Here is a 19,102-nt window from a genome sequence, read left to right on the forward strand (position 1 = left end):
GATAGTTTTCGTTTATATTCAGTCTATCAGATCTGAACTGCAAAACTTCAGATGATCATAGATAGCAGCAGAGAGAGACAGAAAAGCTCAAACTCTTTGCTGCTCTATAGTGGTCAGCAGTATTTTTGCACTCCAGATCTATCACTCAAATATGTACATTTTTGCAGAAACATCTAGAGGTATTTGATAAACAGTTACAGAGTCTAATTATGCAGTACATTATATTTTACTATTGTTACATACTTTTATTTGCAGGCTGACGATACCTACATCCAGCTGAAGAAAGACCTTGAATATTTGGATCTGAAGGTAAAACATATCCACATAAAATGTCATTCTAGTAATGTTATTTTTTCTCATTTCTTCCAGATATACTTCCATAGTGTGTTATGTTACACCACTGACTTATAAGTCACTTGTTAATTAGGTTTCCTTTGTGTATTTTCTTTTAATCCATTCAATTGTGTCTGATTCTGAGAGACTGCCTGGACTAGTCCCTGCAGTTTTCTTGGCAAGGTTTTTCAGAAGTGGTTTGCCATTGCCTCCTTCCCAGGGCTGAGAGAGAGTGACTGGCCCAAGGTCCCCCAGCTGGCTTTGTGCCTAAGGTGGGACTAGAACTCACAGTCTCCTGGTTTCTAGTCTGGTGCCTTAACCACTACACCAAACTGGCTCTCTCTTTTGTTTATAGCTAGAATAAATTATAAATAAAATATGCATTGTAAAATGAAAACAAAATTCAGTCTGTTTCTTTCAGGAAGTTCCATGCAAAAATTTGAAGGTACGTCCCCTAATTACTAGGAGGATGGATTTCTGCATTTTTGTCACCCCCTCTTTAGCTGTTCCCCCACCCTTTGAACCAGCTTTTTAGATAGAAAAAGAAAAAGAATGCTACAAAGGAAAGAGAGAAAGAATTCCACCTGCAGTTGTCTAAATAAATCCACTGTAATTTAATTTACAAATTAAATTTGTAATTTCCTAAGGAGGGCAAAATTGTAATTATAATTAAAATTTAGTGTTAGTATACAGTCTAGTGTAGATCCCCCACTTTAGACAATTGTGCTATAAGTATAGAATCACCTTTCTTTACTTACCAGCACAACTAGGAAAAAGGAACAGCTGCTCTCTGCTACTCTGTGTTAGACTGGACATGTGAAGGTAATGTCTAAACATGGCTACCAAATTGCTTGCTTCCTTCTAAACAAAATACAAAGCCCCCATGAGTATTTCTAGGGCAGGAGAAAAAATTAGAAAAAGTATGATAACATCATCACGCAATTGCTGCAACTTAGATACGTGTAGGTGTTAGGATGCAATTATATAATCACAACATTTTTGTGGTTATGTCCCAAGATACTGGAAGCTCCATCTGTGATTTATTCAGTGTTACCTGCAAACCAGAATCCTTGCTTTGCTTTTCCCAAGCAAGCCAATAATTGGAAGTAAAAAAAAAAAAGCCCTGACTTCAGGGTCTGGTTTATGAGGAGAGGAAAAAGTAAATGATCCTGGAGCATATATAATGTTAAGCAAAGCATAGAAAAGAACACCTGCTGGTTTTCATTTAGTTCAAGATTAACAACTTCCTTTTTTGGGGAGAATTCTATTTTTTCTCCCTTTTCTAAGAGCCACGGGGAGGAGGCTGTAGCAAAGCAGTCAATTGCGTGGCCCATTTATCCTTTTGGGGATTCTGGTATTAATTTAAAAGGAAATGAAATCTGCAGAGCTTTGATGCACTTATTTGCCAAGCGCGACCACATTTTTGTGTTTCGCTGATGAAATTCAGAAGTATGATCTATGCGTCTCTAGGGCCATAAAAACAGAGGATAACTGAACATCCCACAAACCGTATCTACAGCAAGGAATACAAAATGAGTAAAGCAGTTGATAACTGTGTATTAGCAAAGATAATAAGAAAATAAGTCAAAAGTATCTGTCACAGGGGCGTGGCATAATGAGCTGTTTCATAAATGAGAAAGAAAGCCCTTGGTTTTAAAATATTTTGGGTTTCACCTCTGTTTTTTGTTGTGCCCGGAAATATTCAGAAAGGCAATAAGGATCTTTAAGCATTAGAATGGTATGTTTAGTAAAAAGAATTTCCATTAACAATCTGCTACCATTTCCTGTAGCATTTGAAGTTTTTGAATGTGTCTCAGATAAAAACTTAACACTGAGCATATTGCAGTAAATCATCCTGGAGGCTGCCAAGGCATAGGTTACTGTTAAAAGATCATCTTTCCCCACGAGGAAATAACATGGCACATTTTTAGTTGATGAAAAGTGTTAGCTAGCCACGGATGCCATTTGGGTATCAGTATTCAGGGACAAATTTAATAGTGTTCTCAGGAGGTGAATCTGGTATTTTAAAAGAACTTCTGTCCCACTGCATACAGACCAAATGCCATCTTAACCTGACATGACATTAGGTCTCCACATTATGTGGATTTTTTTAATGGAATCCATCACTGAAGATTTTTGGTCCAGATTTTAAGATAACATTTTACCAAAAAGAAAACAGGAAGTGTCCCCTAGAAGTTAAGTTCAACTTCCAGTTGTTCCATAGAAACACCTATGTATTTTTCTTGGCAACCAGGTCTGATCCGTTCTAGATTTTCAACAGGAACCAGAGTTGGCTAGGTGCTGCATTAAAGCTACAAGACTTCATTATCCTGATAAATATTTCTGAAATTTTGCAAGCTCATGACTCTGGTTTTCATACAGGAAAAAGCAAACTAAAGTACAGAGTAAAAAGAAATACCTTCTCCTAGCAGCCCAGATTTTATTAATGTTTTTAATTTAATATACAACTCTTTTTCTAAAATACACATTTTTATACAGGAATGGTATTCTGTTTTAAATTTTACTGGTTTTGCTTTCTGTATGACTTTAGGGCACAACTTCAGCATTTGCTCTCAAATTCCGAAATTGTAGTGGACTGAGCATCCAGGGGATAGAGGAGTATCAGAATAATAATGCAGGATGACTGAGTGAATCTCCTCATCCTTTTCAGGGATTTGATAAAAATGAAAAATAGACTTTAGAGTCTTCTTCCTGATAGCCTAAAAGATTCAGTTAGATGTCAAGGAGCTTGCAGATCCTCATACCACAACAAGTGGTGGAGCAGAAGTTCAGGTATTTCTTTCTAGAATCTATATACCTGTTGGATTGGAATGCTTTAGTTTAGATTTCTATCTTATTCTGCATTGCTCAGTTTGCCTTGGATATACAGAGGGAACATTAGGTATGGCTGTCCATGTATTTTTGTGTGAATAATCCAGTATCTGGTGCTCCATTTACAGTTATATTACATAGATTAACTTGTATCATCTTAGTATTTTCAAAGTCAGAAACAAGAAGTACAATTTGTAAAATTTCAACAAGTTTAAAACTTTTTCAGAATTCAGTAGATCATTCTGCTTACACTGGTATCTTTATCAGGAGACTTTTACATGGGGCTTACCACATAAGTTTAGGATTGCAGCATAACATTCGGAGAACAGCACAGAAGAAAATAAGCCTTTTGTCCTTCTTCCCCTACCCTTTTTTCCTGTCACTCCAGTTTACAATATGCATTATGAAACTGCAGCAAAGAAAAACAATGCTAATAAAAATCATACCCTATTCTGATTTCTCTGTTTTTCATAGACTTCTGATGTCAACTTTTCCTCTATAACAAGATATGTATATGTAAATTTTGTTTGAAACAGATAAAAAATAATGGACCTCTGATCAACATGGTTTACAAAGTGCTAAAGAGCTCAGCGCAAGGGTTACTATCCAGTATAAATGTAAGAGTGCCTGTAACAGAAATGTAACCATTCCATTGCTTTTCGAGTGGCCGTCAGTGTTGAAATAGCTTAGCATTCACAGGTGTCTCATGACACATAGATAACACCAGAGCTTTGTGCAAGCTGGGTGATTTCGGGAGGCTTTCTGCAATATTATTGGCTGGCCTGATAGTGCTTGGTTTCATTTTCTCATGTGTTGGGAGCTAGTGGTGATGATTCCATTTCTATCTTTACAGAAGTACAAAGCATGCTCTTGTGCTTTAATTTTGCTGCCTTGACGATGATGTAATTTTACATGTCTCAGTATGTGATATAATTGCATTTTTTTCCTTTGATTTAATGTGTATCCCTAGGTTTCAAAAAGGTTTTGTTGCCTGCACATTTGTTTATATGAATTGTATTCTGTTATGTCAATATGTATGTTTCAATTTTTGCTTAATTTAGAAAGTTTTAAAATTACAAAATATTTTAAGCAAGTTTTAAAAACAGTACTTTATCACAGTGAAAAGCACTCAGTCTAGTTATTTACAAAAGGCAATAAGCCCTCCTGTATTTGATAATCTGGCTTCCGTTTTATCAGTTTACAATGATGGGAACTTGAAGATGGAGCTGGGACAGATAGTCATGAATGGTAAATAGAACTAATAATAGTATTAATATTAGTTTTTAAATAACAGTTTCTGAATGTTCAAAACACTTTACAAACATTATCTCAATATTTGCGACAGACTTCTAAGGTGAGTTCAGCATTGTTATATACATTCAACTATATAGTTGCAGTTCACAGGTAGTAATTTCTGAAGACTCAAATTAATCGATGAGATGAAATCTGAATTGATGATTTCCCAGCTCACTGCTTGTGTTTAAGTGTTCCTTTTCTGCTTCCTGAAGAATGAATAGCATTTTAAAATCCTTTATTTACCACAAGATGATTTGTTTCTTGAATGAGCTTACGTGGTCCACTTCTATACAATTTATAACAAGATATGGAAAGAATGCTTAGCTACAGTTTTAGAATAAAACAAAAACATTAAAGTTATCAGAATGAAATACTCTGCAAGTTAGTGTAATATCTATAAATATGTATATCCTGTACATGGAAAAATGCAGGTAAATTTTGCCCAACTGCACATGCTCAGGAACTGAGAAGATTTCCAACATAGGCACCAGCTTTATTATAAGCCATTTGGCTTGTAAATTAATTTAAAATAACCTTACATGACAACATGGTTACCACTTTGCCAAGAATTTTACTTTTTTGTAAATCACATAAATTCTCAAGAAAATTGTAATGGAAATAAGAACTGCACAATGATTCCCAGCTTTTTACTGATAATGTATAGAACAGTATGTGCAAGTCTAGAATGATACATTTCCTTGTGTATTTTTATAATGTATTATAAGGCCTTTTCTAATCACATGCAGTTACTGAAAGTGGGAGCTGCAGTAGAGCTGCAGTATTGTAGTATCTAAAAAGTGTCCAATAGAGATTAAAGACTCTTGATATTTGAAGGGACCCCTAAAGAGCACCAAGTGCATAAAGTTTATTTAAAAGTTTTGAAAGATTTTGAAAATCAAACAAATCTTCATAAGTTTTTTTATCTCTTCAACACTCTAAACTTAAGAGGACATTTTTGTATATGGTCCTCTGTACTCTTGTTTTTCAGAGATCAGTCCTTATCCTTTAGGAAGCAATCTAAAGCTTCACTGTAAAATATAAGGCCTCCATCTAGAATTGAGGATATAATATCATGACAAGGTCACACAATGCAAAAGAGATTGTGTCTGTTCCAATGGACCTTTCAATCCAATATAGCACAGAGGTTTAGCACCATAAAACTCCATAACTTTTCATTCAAGCTAGTAGCTACATTGGGTTTGTTTGTTTGTTTAGTTATTTATTTATTATTTCAATTTCTATAGCTACACATCTCAATACATGACCATGGGTGGCTTACCACAATTAAAAGCAATATTTAAAAAATATTAAAACCATATAAGAGGGCTATATGACACAGTCCATAACTGAGGTATAAAAACACTCAACAACACTCAACCAGTGTACAGGCTCTACCACACACCTGGATCCTCAAGCCCAGTGGCAAAGCGACGTGTTTAAGGTCTTATGAAAGGCCAGTAGGGTTGGGGCCAATCTTGTCTCTGGGAGGAGGATGTTTCAAAGGGTGGGTACCACAACAGAAAAGGGTCTCTTCCTGGGCCCCACCAGATGACGTTCCCTAATAGAGAGAACCTGGAGCAAGCAAATGCATTATCACAAATACAAGTTGTTTGTATATAAAATTTGCCATATTGAACCCAGCCAAATTTAAAGGAACCATGTAGACCTAGAATTTGCTAGTAATGTATTTTTGGATCATGACTAATTAGTAGAGAAAGGTATATACAGTATACTTTTTAAAAGTATTTAGCTATTCCAGAAAAACATGCCAAATAATTCCTATAAGAACACAAAAATCATTTTTTTGCAGAGAAAAGGATGCTTTTGTTTGCTACTAATATCTTAATTTTTACTTTTAAATCTTTATTCTATATTTTAGATGACAGGGCGTGATACAATAAAAGAACGACACGCAAAACCCATCAGAATTGGAGAAAGTGATATTGACGTAAGTGTAAGGTACCATCTTTCTGATCCTTGCAAAATCTCACTCTGTTTTATTGATTTAACCTTGTGTGTATATATATTCTTATTTCTAGGTAAAACTAAGTGTCTTCTGTGAGCAAGACAGGATTCTGCAAGACCTAGAAGACAAAATAAGAGCCCTTAAAGAAAATAAAGTAATCACTTTTGGAATTAATAACACCATCTTATTTTTGTAATACTCTGTTTCTGGGGTATGCAACTTCTTCTGCCTGAAGGCCCCATTTGGTTTTGGAGTATGTAGCAGGTGGGGCTAGAATTAGATTAAATGCAATTATCTTTACATTAAAAATGTATTCCAAGCTAAAAGTGAGTAAGATGATTACATTCAAGTTACATATTTCATAATTTTCTGTCTCATTAAAGATTACCAAATTCTTGTGGAGTCTATATGCAGTCCTGGGCCTCAGGCTGTACACTTCTGCTCCATATAATTCAGTGAAAATATCACAATTACTTAGTTTTGGATATTGTGCTCAGCTATTACATTTAAAATAGAATATTTATTAAAATAAAATAATTTGTAAATACATAACGGAGGGATCATAAATTTTTTTTCCTCTGAAGGATTTGAAGATCTGCCATGTCTCATGAAAAAAAAATAAATCAGTTGTTTGTTTTGAATAACTTCCCAACTGGAAGGACTCATTTTAAAAAAGCCTAGGAAGATGCCTGAATGATGCCAGTATATCTGTCCTCATTTCCACCTAGCTAGCTTGCAGAGAGCTGGACTTCAGAGAAGTTGGAATGACCTGGTGTTATCTGATTTAAAGATAACATTGCTAATCATTTGGCTATTTTGAATCAAACATTTTAAATACGTTTTTTAATTTCTAAAGTTATCCTGTTTTATTTTTCTTTCTTCAGCTTCATCCCTCTCTATTGTTAACTAGGAAATATAATCCCTTGTGTAGTAGAAAGATAGTTTATGTCCAAAGGAATGAGAAAAACAAAATGGAACACTCAGAGACCTGACTGAATTTTGAAAGCTTGTAACACAAAATTTGGAAAACCTGTTGAGGCTTATTTATAAGTTGTTACTGAAATATGATTCAGAAACTGAACAAATCAAATGACTAATCAAATGTGTGATTAAATTGAAAACAAAAAATTCTTTTTGCTAATCCTAGAGCCCAAAAAACCTATCTTTGTTCAGAATGTGTTAAGTTCCAAATAGATGGTATATAATTTAATACAATATGCATGTCTTTAAAAACCAAAAGATTTCTCAATAATTCTATCAACATATTGTATAACATTACTCCAAAAGCAATGTAAAAAAAGAATATCCCCATAACATATGAGTAAAAGTGCCCTCAAATTTCTTACAACACCAACATAAATAATCATTAGTCCATCCCTTATGAAACATACTAGATAGTGTCTAATAAATATGAAAAATAATATTTTAGTGAATTAATTTCAGCTTTAAATCACAGGATATAAACTTACTATTCTTTAAGACTTGAGTCCATTAGTTTGGAAGGAACAGAGTTTCCAGTTCTTGATCCCAAGATTTTGTATACAGTATTTGTTATAGATATTTTGAACTGTTCCTTTAATTTTTGACAGAAGAAAGTGGGTTTAGATTCTAAAATTAAATTCTTCAGTATTAATAATATATCAGGTATGTTAAAAGCTGCCAAAGCATCAGGTCCGTATTGAGCTGTCAAAACATGTTTTAACTGACTATATCTCCATTGTTGCATTGATAGTAAAAAGAATTCTGTTTGCAGTTCTTGAAAAGATTTGAAGTAATCATTAAACAATAATTGATTTAATGTAATTATATCCTTTGGTGCATATTCTTTCCAGTAAAAAGTTTTACCACCAACTTTAAGAGTAGAGTTATTCCAGAGAGTTAAGTATTTATGAGATTCTGTATCAAAATTAAACCTATCACGAAACAGGCCCCACATATTTCTTACCACTAGCAAACCTGGAAATACTAAATTACTCCTGATAAACTTTGTACCTAACAGCTGCCAAGATTTAAATGGGTAAGTACAATCACTTTCCAATTTAGCCCATAGTGGCAATTTGTCAAAAATACTCTCATTCCAGTAGAATATTGATACTAGAATATAAGCCCAAATATGTTTCTGAAAACCCAGAAGATTAAAACCACCATCTGTCACAGACAAACATAATTTAGAAAGGGAGATTCTAGGTGCTTTATCTTCTCAAATAAATTTTCTCAAAAGCCTATCAATTTGATCAAAATACATTTTTTGAAATAAGCATGGGTATTGCTCTTAAAACATAAGCCTAGGACTTACTGTATATTCATTTTAACTATGTTTATTTTACCCCACAAAGTTAAAGGTATTTTATACCATCTAGCAAATTCTGGTGCAATTTGTTCCAGAGTAGACATATTAACTTGGACAAATGGTGAAATATCTTTACAAATATAAATCCCTAAGTATTTAAGAAAATTAGCAGAAACCATAAATCCTGTCTCTGGATTCCAATGAGACATCTGACCCTAAAGGAAATGGATTAGATTTACCCCAATTAATCTTATGTCTAGAATATGAGCCATATGACTAAATTTTACTCATTAGGGCTGGCAATGAGGAAGTACAATTGCTAAGCTCAACCAACATATCATTGGCATAAAGAAAAATCTTATATTCAAGAGAATCAACCTTTGTTCTGCTTATATCAGAAGATGATCTGATGTACTGCTAATGGTTCTAAGACTTAGTTGAAAATGGGGGAGGGGGGCATCCTTGCCAAATACTGCATTGCAGTTCATATGGTTCACAAAATATCTGATGTGTAATAACTCTAGCAATAGAGTGAATAGGTAAAGAATAATGTATTGACATCTATCTAAGAAAGATTATAGGAAATCCATATTTAATGATAACCTGTTTCAAGAAATTGATATGAAGTGATAGTAGTACCATGGAATTTAAATTATTTTGTGTTATTATTGTTAATAAATCAACAAGTAAGCATATATTATCCAAAAGTTGTCTAGATTTTTAAAAGCCAGATTGGGAGGGATGAATAATATCTGACAAATTTATTTATTTATCAAATTTGTCACCACCCATCTCATCCCACCAGAGGCACTCTGGACGGTTTACAGTTGATTGTAATCTTTTAGCTGAAATAGTTAAAAGTTTGCTATCCACATAAATTAATTCTATAAGTTGTATAAGCTTTGTAAAATGAAGCCAGTAGTCTTCCCATTTTAAATGGTGTCTTAGAAAGTTCCAATAAAAAGGGTTCCTCATACCTGTTTTAAGTTTAAGACAAAAAGGTGGGATTCACTGCAAGCACAACAGTTTTCAGGCTGCATCATCTTTCTGATTATATAATTAGAGGAGATACAGGATTCAAAGCCTTACCAACATGAAATTATGATTTCAAAATCAGATTTTTAACATTTACCAGATATCTTAGAAATTTGTTTCTCTGGTTATCTTAGAAATTTGTTTCTCTCACAACAGGCATTTAAGGAAAACTGCTTTTGACGGTTTTCCTTGTTTCTACTGTATGTGGGGGAAAGTTGATTAAGATGCGCATTCCCACAATAAATGTTGAAAACTATTTATGCCCTTTCTTTTGGAAAGTTCAAGACAGCTTAAAGTTGTTGTTTTTTGAATAAAGAACACATTTTGTACATAAATACTGGACATAAACAACAGCAGAAAATAAAAGCATGAGAGCAATAAAAAAATTAAAATATCCAATGGTTAGAGACAAATTGCCAGTAAGAAATTAAAGTTATATCCAAAAAGCTTACCTGAAAAAGAAATTCTTTGCCAGTTTCTGAAATTGTATTAATAAAGAAGTGACAGGTGCCATCTTTAGAAGGGATTTTCAAAGGTAGATTGCCGGCTTTGAAAAACTTTCTTCATAGTCCCATTTAAGCGTATCTTTGGGGTTGTTAGAACATACAAAACAGCCTCAGATGACTACTATAATAAGAGGAAAGATTTGTACCAGATGTTCTTGTTCTAAATTGTTCGCAAATACATTAAATGGCACTCAGAAACAAACTGTAAACTTCATCCCTATTAACAAATTGATTACTATATTCTGAACCAATACTCTTTGAGAAGTCTCCCTATATAAAACTAATCGCAGTTATTAAGATGTGATGTATATTATGTGGACTAGATCTTCATTTTCCAGAGATAAGACTAGTTGAGCAAAGATTTCTCAACTTGAATATTCAAATCCAAGATGGGGTCTGAAGAATCCAAGATCTTTGGATCCTGGGAGGGAGGGAAGGAGGGAGGGGCAGACAGAAGATAGATGGACAGATATGTTAATGTTTGGTGTAGACAATTTAGCATTTTTAAAACTCTAAATTAAAGGAGGTTCTTCTAAAATGTCCTCAAACTTTGCTTGTACAGAGTTTATTTTTTAAAACTTTTGAAATACTTCCTTTAGGATCAGCTGGAATCTGTTTTAGAAGTGTTACATAGACAGATGGAACAATACAAAGACCAACCACAGCACACAGAAAAAATTTCATATCAACAGAAACTTTTGCAGGAAGATCTCATACGTATTCGAGCTGAAATATCCAAAGTATCTACAGTAAGTAGAGTGTGTTCTTAAGAATTAATTTTTTGACAGATAGTTTAATATACAATCATAACTTCTACATCCAAGCCTATTGGAATTGCAAGGCAATGTAGTTTAGTGGTTAAGCTGTTGGTGTAGGATTGGTGAACTATGAAAAGCCACTGGGTGAATTTAGGCTGGTCACTCAGTCTCAGTACAATGTACATCTCAGAGCTGTGGGTTAGGAAAGGAAGCTTGCCCCTCCATGTAAGCTTCCTTGAGCTTCTGGAAAAAAGGAAATGATAGAAATGAGATGAATAAAAGTAGGAATAAGACTATATGGGAACAGTACTTACAGTTGTAATCGAAATTATTCAACCCCCATTGCAAATCAGGTTGATTGTCAAAATGTACAGACTTTCAGCTGTTTGCAATGAACAAATCAAACAAAAGCAATTGAAATAGCTCAGCACAACAAATGCTTCAAGTGGTGTCCCCAAATTCAACAGAAAATGCAATTTATAATGACTTCTCCCGTCTCAAAATTATTCAACCCCTTCATGGCAAGCATCTTCAGTACTTAGTAGAGCATCCTTTTGCTGTTATGACCTGCTGCAAATGAGATGCATAGCCAGACACCAGCTTCTGGCAGCATTCCTGAGGAATCTTAGCCTCATGAGTAATGGCCTACAGTTCAGTAATATTCTTGGGTTTGTGTGCTGCAACTGCCTTCTTCAAATCCCATCAGAGATTTTCTATGGGGTTCAAGTCAGGTGACTGTGATGGCCACTGTAGTATCTTCCAGGACTTCTTCTGCATCCAAGCCTTAATGGAATTTGAGGTATGTTTGGGATCATTGTCCTGCTGGAAGGTCCAGTGATGCCCAAGCTTCAGCTTCCTTACAGACGGCATGACGTTTTTTCCTAGGATTTCCTGATACTTCAATGAATCCATCTTGCCATCCACATGCTGCAGGTTTCCTGTGCCAGAGGATGCAAAGCAGCCCCAGAGCATCACCAAGCCACCACCATGCTTACCTGTAGGCAGAGTGTTCTTTTCAGCATATGCTTCATTCTTCTTCCTTCAGACGTACCGCTGATCCATCAGGCCAAAAAGTTCCAGTTTTGTTTCATCGCTCCACAAAACAGAATCCCAAAATTTCTGTGGCTTATTTATATGATTTTGAACATATTGGAGCCGACTTTTCTTGTGCTTTTGGGTCAGTAGTGGTATACATCTTGGAGTTCTGGCATGGAAATCTTCTGTGTTTAGTACGTGCCTTACTGTGCTCACTGAAACCTCAGTGCCTGTTGCACCAAGTCTTGCTGCAGGTCTTTTGCAGTCACTCAAGGGTTTCTCTCCACCTGCCTTCTCAGAAATCTGGTTGCAGCCATCGACAGCTTCCTTTTTCTGCCCCATCCAGGTAGTGTCACCACTGTTCCTTTAACTTTGAACTTGCGAACTATGCTTCCATCGGTGTCACTAGGAACATTCAGTGCCTTTGCTATCTTTTTGTATCCCGTTCCTTGTTTGTGAAGGGCGATGATCTCTTCTCTTACCTTTTTGGACCATTCTTTTGACCTAGCCATACTGTATTTCTAACATGCAGTCAAACGTGACACTCAAAAAACCCCTAGCCACTTCAGGTATTTCATGTGTTCCAGCTCAAGCACACCTGGTGCAACTAATGAAGCCCTTGATTAGTTGCATCAGGTGTTCTTGAGTCAACACCTGTTTTGCATACTGTATGTGTGCTGTTGTGACAGATTCTACTCAGGGGGGTGAATAATTTTGAGACTGGAGAAGTCATTATAAGTTGCATTTTCAATTGAATTTGGGGACACCACTTGAAGCATTTGTTGTGTTGAGCTATTTCAATTGCTTTTGTTTGATTTGTTCATTGCAAACAGCTGAAAGTCTGTACATTTTGACAATCAACCTGATTTGCAATGGGGGTTGAACGATTACAACTGTACATTGTTTTGGATCTTGAGTCCCACTAGCAAAGAGGCAGACTATATTAGCAAAAAGGTAGAACTGAGTAAGGTCAGATTGAGTCAATCAGGTCACTATGGCCAGGTTTATGTATTGTATACATAAGGTTTACATAAGGTTTATCTGTGCACTCTGAAGGAATCCTCCTTGATATGATGCTGGGCTTCAGAAGAAGATATTTTGTATACTTTTAACTTTGATATGTAAAGTTGAAGTGCAAAACTATTTTGTCATGCAATATGCTTTGGCTAATTGTATTTAACCAAGATTTTCAAAACAAATAGTGAATCCTGTCCTTTGAAGGCTTATCTTGTTCTCATATATGATTATCTTTAAATATTATTATTAATAATAATAATAATATGTATATGTCGCCTGACTCCCAACAACTCTGGGCATTAGTCAAGCCACGAGGTGACTAAGGCATGAGTCACTCTCTGAAGGGCCCCCTGATCTAGAAAAGGACGAAACTGGCACACCAGATGAAGTTGTGCAAAGGCTTCCTGGCCACAGCTGCCACCTGCTCTCCAGGCAGGAGCTGCAAGTCCAGGAAGACCCCTAGATTGCACACCAACCTCAAAGGGGGAAGTGGTACCAAGGTCAAAGATGGAATATCCCCAGATCTGGGTGGCTCAAGCACCCAGAGCCACTTTGATTTGCTAGGATTGAGTTGCAGGTATTTCTTTCCCATCCAAACCTGCACAGCCCCCAGTCACTGGGACAGACCCTTGACAGCCTCACTTGGCTAGCCTGGAGTTAAAAGATATAACTGGGTATCATCAGCATACTGATGAAACCGAACCCCAAACCAGTGGATGACTTCACCCAATGGTGTCACATAGAAGTTGAAAAGGAGGCTATGCATTTATGTTATATGCCATTGTTTTCTTTTATATGGTCCAATTTATATATATAAAAATATAGCCTTCTGAGTCTAATGAAGGTTACTCTGAAGTAAGAGCTGTGTGCATATATTACAGCCTAAAGTACTTTTACTTGTGTTTACACTTGCATAAAGTACTTGCTTAAATATTTATATTAACCAGCAGCTTCATGGCTTTTTATTGCTTATGAAAGGGCAAAAGTGAGTTTGTTGTCTTTGCCAATAGGAAATGGAAAATGCCTGGAATGAATATCTGAAATTGGAAAAAGATGTGAACCAGCTGAAGCAAGCTCTGCAAGAACAGATGAATAGATCATGTTTTTCTCAGGTCAGGCTATTTTCAATCTTTTCACTTTGCAGTTTGAAGGTTTAGTCAGATCTTATCTCACTGGGAGATCTAATTCTTGATGGGAAATAGAGTCTTTTTTTTCTCCTGTAGAAAGAAAAAATGCTTTGCATGGATATTATATCACAATATGCTGGAACTACCTATATACATGCAAATGTACTAAATCTTTATGATAAGCATATGATGTCCCATTCTTTGGCCAATCATTGAATGCTATGGCCAAAATCATAAACAGGACCTTTTTTCTGAGGTGACCAAACATCTTTGAGTTGCCAAGGAAATTTTCCTGGGAAATATGAGTGGTCTCTTTGATCCAGCATTTAGGAGGTTTTCAGTACTTATTTATTTCAGTTGGAATTATGTTAATTTATTGCTGTCAAATGAAGCATTATCTGCTGATGGCACCTTATTTGGGGAGTTTTTAGTGATGTTTATGTTGAATACTGTTTGGTTTTATAGTTTGGCTGCTTATTTTATATTTTAAAATACGTTACGATAGTTCCTTAGAGATTTTATCCTGTAAACAGCCCTATCCTGTCCTCTCCCTTTAAGCAACCAATAAAGAACAAGCATGACAGACTTCCCATTCATTGTACTTCTCTGTACCTTTTCAGAAGCAAATTATACAAATTATATGCAAATATATTTTTCCTAGAATGCTGAATAATGTAAGAATTATTATGTTGTGTGCTGTTTTCTAGCAAAGAAAGCCATGTCCTCAATTTCCATTTTCTATTTCTGTAACCAATATTGATTTTCCTTCGCCCCTCTCCCCCACCCTCTTATTAGGAGAAAACTCAAATGCAAAAAGATTTATGGAGAATTGAAGATGTTACAGCTGGCCTAAGTGCAAATAAATCGAACTATGAAGTCATAATTGAATCCATCAAGAATCCAGGTAAGAAAGCTTAATACAAATATTTCCAATCTAGCTACCAGAATATTATCAAATGCAGTGAATCTAGAATGAAATCTAGCATATATATGTGTGCTTCCATCTTGTGTTTTAGGCTAATGATATCTGAAGCATAGAAGGAACTCCTTGGCCCATTTTTTGCCATTCATAATGTTTCCAACAAAAAACGAAGCTACCTTTCCCTGATGACAATTGTTTTAGTATTTTATCATTAAGTCTTCTACATAATAACTTATTGATGGCTTTTGTTTCAGAGATGGTGTCCTAAAGCGCTATATGTGTTGGCATATTTCTAAAAACCAGTTGAATAAATTTTAGGTTTTTTTCTAAATCTTAGATTTACTTTCCTGTTTATTATGGAGATAAGTTATTCGTATTTTTGTGTTACATCTGAATGTAACGTGTGTTTTATGCAGAACGAAAAACAGTGCCTTCATTTTCAAAGCCTCTAGTGCCTTCATCATCATCTACTCTCATGTCAACAGACAGCAAACTTTCTACTCAGCGAAGTCCACCATCTAGTCCTGTCAAGCCCTCATTGGAAGTCAGACTTTTTCCTCAGCCTTATACACAGCCCAGAATGTTTTCTCCATCCCAACAAATGAAAAAAGTTGAACCTCCAATCCAGTCACCAGTAAAATTAAAACCAAAGGTTGTAAGTGTCATAGTTCCACACTCTTGTAGTTAGTGGTCTAAAATGCACTGAGAATGGTAATGGATTTCCTTGTGTGTAGAACATGAAGTAATGAAGGCTGATATCAGATAAATGACATATTGTAGGTTTCTTTACCATGTTCTTGATTGTGATCAGTTAAAGGTTTTGACTTAATCTGCTTATAAATGACTTGCAATTGAGGAAATCCCAGGAAAAACTCTTGAAGGAAAGTGGGGTTAAATTTATATATATTATTTTGCTGTGATTTAAGCAGGAGAGTTGGTATTGGTTATTTTCCACATGGAGCAATGAACACATGTTCCCTTTTTCATGCTATATCAGGAAGATGAAGCACCACCAAGACCTCCTCTCCCACAGTTGTATAGCCCTGATGATAACCCACCAGCTGTTCCACCTCTTCCTAAAGAAGCTACTGTAATAAGGCATACATCAGTGCGTGGTCTCAAACGTCAATCTGATGAAAGAAAACGAGACCGTGAACTTGGACAGTATGTAAATGGAGATTACAGGGTAAGCATTCAGTCCCAGGTTTTATACTATATTTATATAGTTCAAACATTACTGTAGTTCTAGTACAACCATCCAGTATGTGTGATTGTGGGGAGGCAGTATATGAAAAATGTTGCGATCTAGTTTAACTGTATATTTATCCATGTAGGTAGAACTCCGCTCATATGTGAGCGAACCTGAATTGGTAACAATAGGCGGTGATCTGAGCCAACCTTCTATTGGTTTTCTTGGTACTGACAGCAGATACCAAACATTACCTAGCAGAGGTGAGTCAACAGACCGATATTTCTGTATTTTATAAGAGTATATTTATTATGGTTTTGCATTTCCAAATGATAATATTGTTTGACACATGGCCTTGTTGAAACTCCAGATATAACTTAAAAGGGCAAGGTTTGAAGAATCAATTTGTTTGTGTGTGTGTGTGTGTGTGTGTATTCACACATGCATAAATCCTACTGCTGAAACACTAAGCCATGTAATTCAGATTACAGGATCCAGGAAGCAGAGAGATATCGTAAGTATAGTGATTTCTGTTAAAGGCTTAATGAATACAGTTCAATGAAGAATTGAGTAAAACATTTAGATCTCTCAGATATATGACATACTGTGGTGTGGAAGGAAGGAAGGAAACACAGTGATAGAAATGTCCACATCCCTTCTCCAACTTCTGCCTTTAAAGGCTCTGCCCTTGCCAATCAGTTGAACTGGCTCTTTAAAAAGCTGGCCAACTGTTAGGGATTCATAGCAGCATCATGAAGAGAAAAGGCTGCAGTGGCTGAGAAGATGTGATGGCAGAGTGGTGGCTGTGTGAGTAGGGCAGTGTCAGCAGCAGAGAGCAGTGACATCCATAGGGTGTCCCTGAAGGCTTTGACAGATCCCTCTCGAGTAGCCCAGCCACTGGCCTTTCTAAGTGGCCCAGAGTACTAGCATTGGAAAAGTGGCCCAGACTTCTGGAAGTTCAACAGTCCTGGCATCCTGAGAGGTGCCCCAGAATGCTAGCTACCCCTGATCCACACCCTTTAAAGGCCCGGAGCACTAAGAGCTTCAGGAAGCAGACCTAAGGACACTGAACCAGGCCTAGAGTGGCACCAGCATAAGAAAGGAGACTGCCAGGATCCCAGCTGACAGCTGGCCCAAGCTCTAGGCCCCATGTTCTAACGTACAAGTGACTGATGCAGTAACGATACGCAGACCTACTGTAGACCAGTGTTTCTCAACCTTGGCAACTTGAAGATGTGTGGACTTTGACTCCCAGAATTCCCCAGCCAGCAACCTGTAGACTATATAAAGGCATTTCAGCATTGGCAGTTTTATTTTCAACCACTTTCCTAATAATCCGTAGTGTGGAATTTGTCTCTTTTGTAACTGCTGCATACTGAATCAACTGCTTCATTTTGCTATCATCGTGGCACCAAGGGTTTTTTTCCTGATTTTCCTGAGACAGCTCAGACCCAGCAGTGCCCATTGGGAGCTCGGGTGGGGTTGGGTGACTGAAGCAGCATCATGGCACTGCAAAGCAAGCCACACACCTTTTGTACATGTGCTCAAAAAGGGCAGCTTGACACAAAACATGCATACAGGGGATGGAGTTTGCAGCATGATGCCATACAGACACTGATCTTCCAACCTTATCTGTATATACAAGTAGTTAGGGTTGTTGTTGTTTTTTTACCTCCATATGCATCATTTAAGTTTACTTAAATTGAACTATATCTGCCATTTGGTAGATCATTCATCTAGTTCTACAGCTCTTCTTTTAGTTTTCAACACCCTGAATAATTTCATATTGGCTGCCAATTTGGGTAGCTCATTACTTAAGCTACGATTGTTAATGAACAACATAAAAAGTACTGAGAAACTCTGCTTTTTATCTCTATTGTGAAAATTATCCATTTATTCCTGTTCTCTGCTTTCTTTTTTTTAACCAATTAGCAATACAGAACTGTACATTATCCCATGAATACTAGGTTTATTCAGGAATCTTGGTGAGGAATTTGTCAAAGGGTTTTGGAAAATCCACATATGCATTGTTGACAGTGCTACCTCCTTCCATGTAACTGGGTTAATCCTTTCTTACAGTGTGGAATATATCGTAGTTGACCTTAAATTATTACGTTTTTAAATAGCCTTCAGGCATTATGGATAGATTTGGTCATCATGACTTCTCTTTTCATCTCATTTTCATCAGCTCCCTCATATTTGAGACTGTGTTGAACCCTGCCAGCAGTTTCCAAATTGTCGGCATGCTAAAAGTAATAGCATTAAAATCATTGCTTCCAGTTGGTTCCACAACAACTGATCAGATCTTATTTGTTTGTTTGTCATATTTTTATTACCGCCATCTCCCCCACTCGGGGGAGTTACCAGATCATGGTCCCTATTTAGGATTAATTCTAGAGTTTCTTCATCTCTGGTCAGTTTTAGGTTACCCATTCTATGACATAGTCATTTAGGGTACCTAGAAATTTTGTTTCTTTATAATTGCTTGAACTTGAATGTCCCAAGTCCATGTGAGGGTAATTGAAGTCCCCCATTATTACAATAATTTCTGACTTGCAAGCCTCCTTGATTTGACTGTCCTAACATCACCTTTAGCACTTTGGTCAGATGGGCAATAGCATTTCCCTAAGTTTAATTTACTTTTATTGCCAAATATTGCCACCCAGAGTAGTTCTGAGAAAGAGTCCAGTCTTCCAATGTTTTCTAACCTTACACCTTCTTTTAATATGCAGAACCATGCCTTCCTCAGTGTACCCTTTCCAGTCCTTTCTGTTAAGCTTATATCCAAGAATTACT

The 19,102-nt window shown here is 36.2% G+C and overlaps 1 protein-coding gene across 1 annotated transcript in view; it reads left to right on the plus strand.

The window, feature by feature from the left end:
- PLEKHA7 (pleckstrin homology domain containing A7) overlaps window positions 1-19,102 on the plus strand; it is a 143,355-nt gene that overhangs the window by 103,420 nt on the left and 20,833 nt on the right. The window contains exons 14-23 of the mRNA XM_063289405.1: window positions 256-309; window positions 3,702-3,782; window positions 6,341-6,409; window positions 6,501-6,581; window positions 10,858-11,007; window positions 14,079-14,180; window positions 14,991-15,099; window positions 15,534-15,772; window positions 16,115-16,303; window positions 16,452-16,569. Coding sequence (XP_063145475.1) covers window positions 256-309; window positions 3,702-3,782; window positions 6,341-6,409; window positions 6,501-6,581; window positions 10,858-11,007; window positions 14,079-14,180; window positions 14,991-15,099; window positions 15,534-15,772; window positions 16,115-16,303; window positions 16,452-16,569 — 1,192 coding nt within the window. The remainder of the gene's footprint in view (window positions 1-255; window positions 310-3,701; window positions 3,783-6,340; window positions 6,410-6,500; window positions 6,582-10,857; window positions 11,008-14,078; window positions 14,181-14,990; window positions 15,100-15,533; window positions 15,773-16,114; window positions 16,304-16,451; window positions 16,570-19,102) is intronic.

The sequence above is a fragment of the Candoia aspera genome, chromosome 1 (genome assembly GCF_035149785.1).
Source record: "Candoia aspera isolate rCanAsp1 chromosome 1, rCanAsp1.hap2, whole genome shotgun sequence".
Classification (NCBI taxonomy): Eukaryota; Metazoa; Chordata; class Lepidosauria; order Squamata; family Boidae; genus Candoia; species Candoia aspera.